The sequence below is a fragment of the Sphaeroforma arctica genome, assembly GCF_001186125.1.
Source record: "Sphaeroforma arctica JP610 unplaced genomic scaffold supercont1.2053, whole genome shotgun sequence".
In the NCBI taxonomy this organism is placed as follows: domain Eukaryota; class Ichthyosporea; order Ichthyophonida; genus Sphaeroforma; species Sphaeroforma arctica.
Genome location: NW_014038505.1, coordinates 1 through 3,203, shown reverse-complemented (window position 1 = coordinate 3,203; position 3,203 = coordinate 1). Strand labels below are relative to the sequence as shown.

Sequence of the window (3,203 nt, the reverse complement as noted above, 5' to 3'; positions counted from 1 at the left end):
AATACATACATACATGCATACATACATACATATACATATATATATATATATATATAAGAAGAAATGTAGGATGACTGAAAGTGAACACTTTCTGTCGTCCTTTTACAATCATCGGCCTGAGATGATTATGAAAACAACGTGGAACAGGACCATAGATTTGTCCATCCGAGCAATGTCACATTCAACATTACAAGTAATGTCTAAGAGCAGCTCTATTGTTCTGTTCCCGTTACATAATACTCTTAGAAGGCAAAACCTTCCCGAATATATATAAATATATGCGTGTGTGCAATAATCCCACTCTAAGTAAGTTGTATCTTTGCAGATTTGAGCATAGCATGTTGTGAATCTATATATACGCGCTATGACCGTATCAAACAAAACGAAGTATGCAAAGCTGGCCATTTACAGTACTCTAATAATTGTTTGAACAAACTGTTTCTAACGTACCATCTCACCAAATATCATATGGCTTACTAAAATTCAAACAACATCGAATGTTTACGTTCGCTCATTCCCAGGGTGAAATGTCTACTGCCTCTCGAACGGATACGCCATTGCACAACAACGAGGCTAAAGACCGTGTACATAGAATATACTATGATCCACTGGACAAGAGATTAAGAGAAAGGGCCGGTAGTGTTATTGATACAGAGAATGAGGGTAGGCGGATGGTGCCGCATATAACCTTAACGATGCCATCCATGGATACGAATATGGAAAAGTAGTTCCTTCAAGTATATAAATACAATGACAAACTTTATTATTAACTAACTGTCTGTTTCTTTTAAATTACATACTGGTGCTATCAGATAAAATCGCATTTTAAAATACGAAGTGCACCCGTTGTGCGATCAACATCATTTCACCTACTATGGCAACAAGAAGCGGTTCAGCCGTCCGGTATAAGTGCTGTGTCTTGAGATCGAATACTAGATCGGATGTGTGATCGAACGTGTAAATTCAATTGGACAGTTTATATAAATAATAATAAAAAGTGCTTTAATAGATCGCTATCAAGGTTCGAGCATGCGCAGTGGATATGGGAGTCTATTCGTCCTGTAAAGAGGTAAGCTGATTATAAAGTGATGTTTATAAAACAGCAAATTAAAAAAATACGAACACATATCGGTATTTGGGGTGTTATTATCCTACTACACGGTAAAGTTTGGCACTGGTTCACAAGCGTCAGACTTTCCTTCGAATTCGACGAGCCTTTAAAATGGTCCGAAGGATCTGAAGCTAGTTAATGTGTATCCAACGTATCGTGGGTGGAGATATGTAAACAACTCCTGATGTTAGGAAATGTATTAGAAGCGTCCTCTATACTTGCTATGTCGTCTAACCGCTGACCAGTATCAGACAACGACAAAAGTTGTGCATCAACCATAACAGTGCGGGTCTAAAGGAGATTGAACAGTGTGTGGATTGAGAGCTTCCAGTCGCTTCGAAACTACATACTGAAGTGAGGCATGAATATAGTATGCATAAATAGTAAACAATAGAATGTACAAATGATATGTAGATGTAGTACGTGCTGTACATGCTGAAAAATCCACATGCTATGTGACGTTGACGATATATGATATTGACAATTGCTATGTGCATAGCCATCTTGATAATCCCGGAGAAGGCCTTGTTGAGGAAAAAGAAATCTAATGTCAAGGCCTAATATACATCGATGTTGGATATTGACGAAATCACAGGACACAGGGCGGCATAGAAACTTCAGTTTGCACTCCACTGTTGCTATGACATATGTACATAACGAGCTCAAGGGTGCAACGTCAGAGGCTCAGAGAGAGAAGCCCCAGTCTCCCCCAGGGCCCTGGCCCCAGAGTGGCAAGGGCCAGTCTGTCAGTTATTTTTTTTAAATATTTATCACCAAAAAAAATAGTTTTTAAAAACAAAACAAAACAGAGGTAGCCTAAATACATAAAAACATATTTGCATCACAAATAAAAACATAAATACGTTCTACGTTTATGATACACGCAAATATTATTTAGCGGTTTAGCCTCTCACAATTTCTACTATTTTCGAGAGAGAGAGACACTGTGAGTCTGTGACTGGACAGAGACGTCAGCGGTCAGAGAGTGTGTGTGACTGACTGACTGACTCTAATGCCAGCAGTGAGTAGCTGAGTGTAGGCAGTAGGCCAGCAGCTGATAAAGACTGAATGCCTGATCTTAACAACGTGAAAGACAGACGTCTCACGACAACGGACAAATACTGAAAAATATAATAAATGCTTTCAGTGCAGTAAAATACAGCTGACAACCACCCTTTTTTTTAAACATTTAAAAAGGATATTATCTCTACTCACTCTACTATTATTTATTTAGATAAATAGTAGTATTTAGAATCTACTAGCATCATAGAGAGAAAGTCTCTCTACTAGTCTCAGGAGAAGGATACATAAACAGTTTCAACACCAGCCTCCAGCATTAGCAAGCCACCACCAACTCACAAATTCACCAACACTCACACACACACAAGAGTAGAAGAAGTTCTCAACAGAGAACAGTCAACAGACCGACCTGTTGAAGCTATTCAATTCCAGTCACTGTACCCTGTGCCACTGTTCCACTGTTCTATTCTTCCTGAGAGAGGGTTAAATTGAAAACAGATGATGAGTCCCAAGTCCCAAGTCCCAAGTCCCAATTCCCACGGCCACGACTCCCACATATGTCGACATATCATAGTTATTTGTTTTTTATTTCTAAAAGGTACGTTTCTGGGGCACTGGCTGAACTTGTGAGCAACTGTTTAATGATAAAAAAAATTAAAAATTACTAAATAAAGCCCATTAAAATAACTCTGATCTAAAAAATACCCCCAGACTCGGAGACCACCAGAGTCCCAGCCAGATTCCAGACCCCAGTTCATAAATATAGAGGTGTTCTGTATTTATCACTATTCTGTGTAAAAAAAAACATCACTCATCACTGTGAAAAGGCAAAGATTTCCCTCGTCCAATGAATCTGATCATTCTGATGTCAGTCGTCACTCGTCGGAGTTCAGACTGTATAGGGCTTCACTCTTCAAACTTTGCTTTTAAAAAATTATTTTATGTCATAAATGATCAGTGTGCCACTGTGCCTGACTGCCTGTGGACTCACTTGAGTGATATTGAGTGATCCAACTTCCAGTGATCAGTGACCACTGACATCTGACCACTAATACGGCTGGTGGGAGACTGT

The 3,203-nt window shown here is 39.1% G+C and overlaps 1 protein-coding gene across 1 annotated transcript; it reads left to right on the top strand.

Moving 5' to 3' along the window:
• Positions 1-527: 527 nt before the first annotated feature.
• On the top strand, positions 528-747 carry SARC_12074 (hypothetical protein; the record flags this gene model as incomplete). The annotated part of the gene is made up of 1 exon (XM_014293826.1): positions 528-747. The coding sequence occupies one exon, from the start codon at positions 528-530 to the stop codon at positions 726-728; it is 201 nt and encodes a 66-aa protein (XP_014149301.1). The 3' UTR covers positions 729-747.
• Between the last annotated feature and the right edge of the window lie 2,456 nt (positions 748-3,203).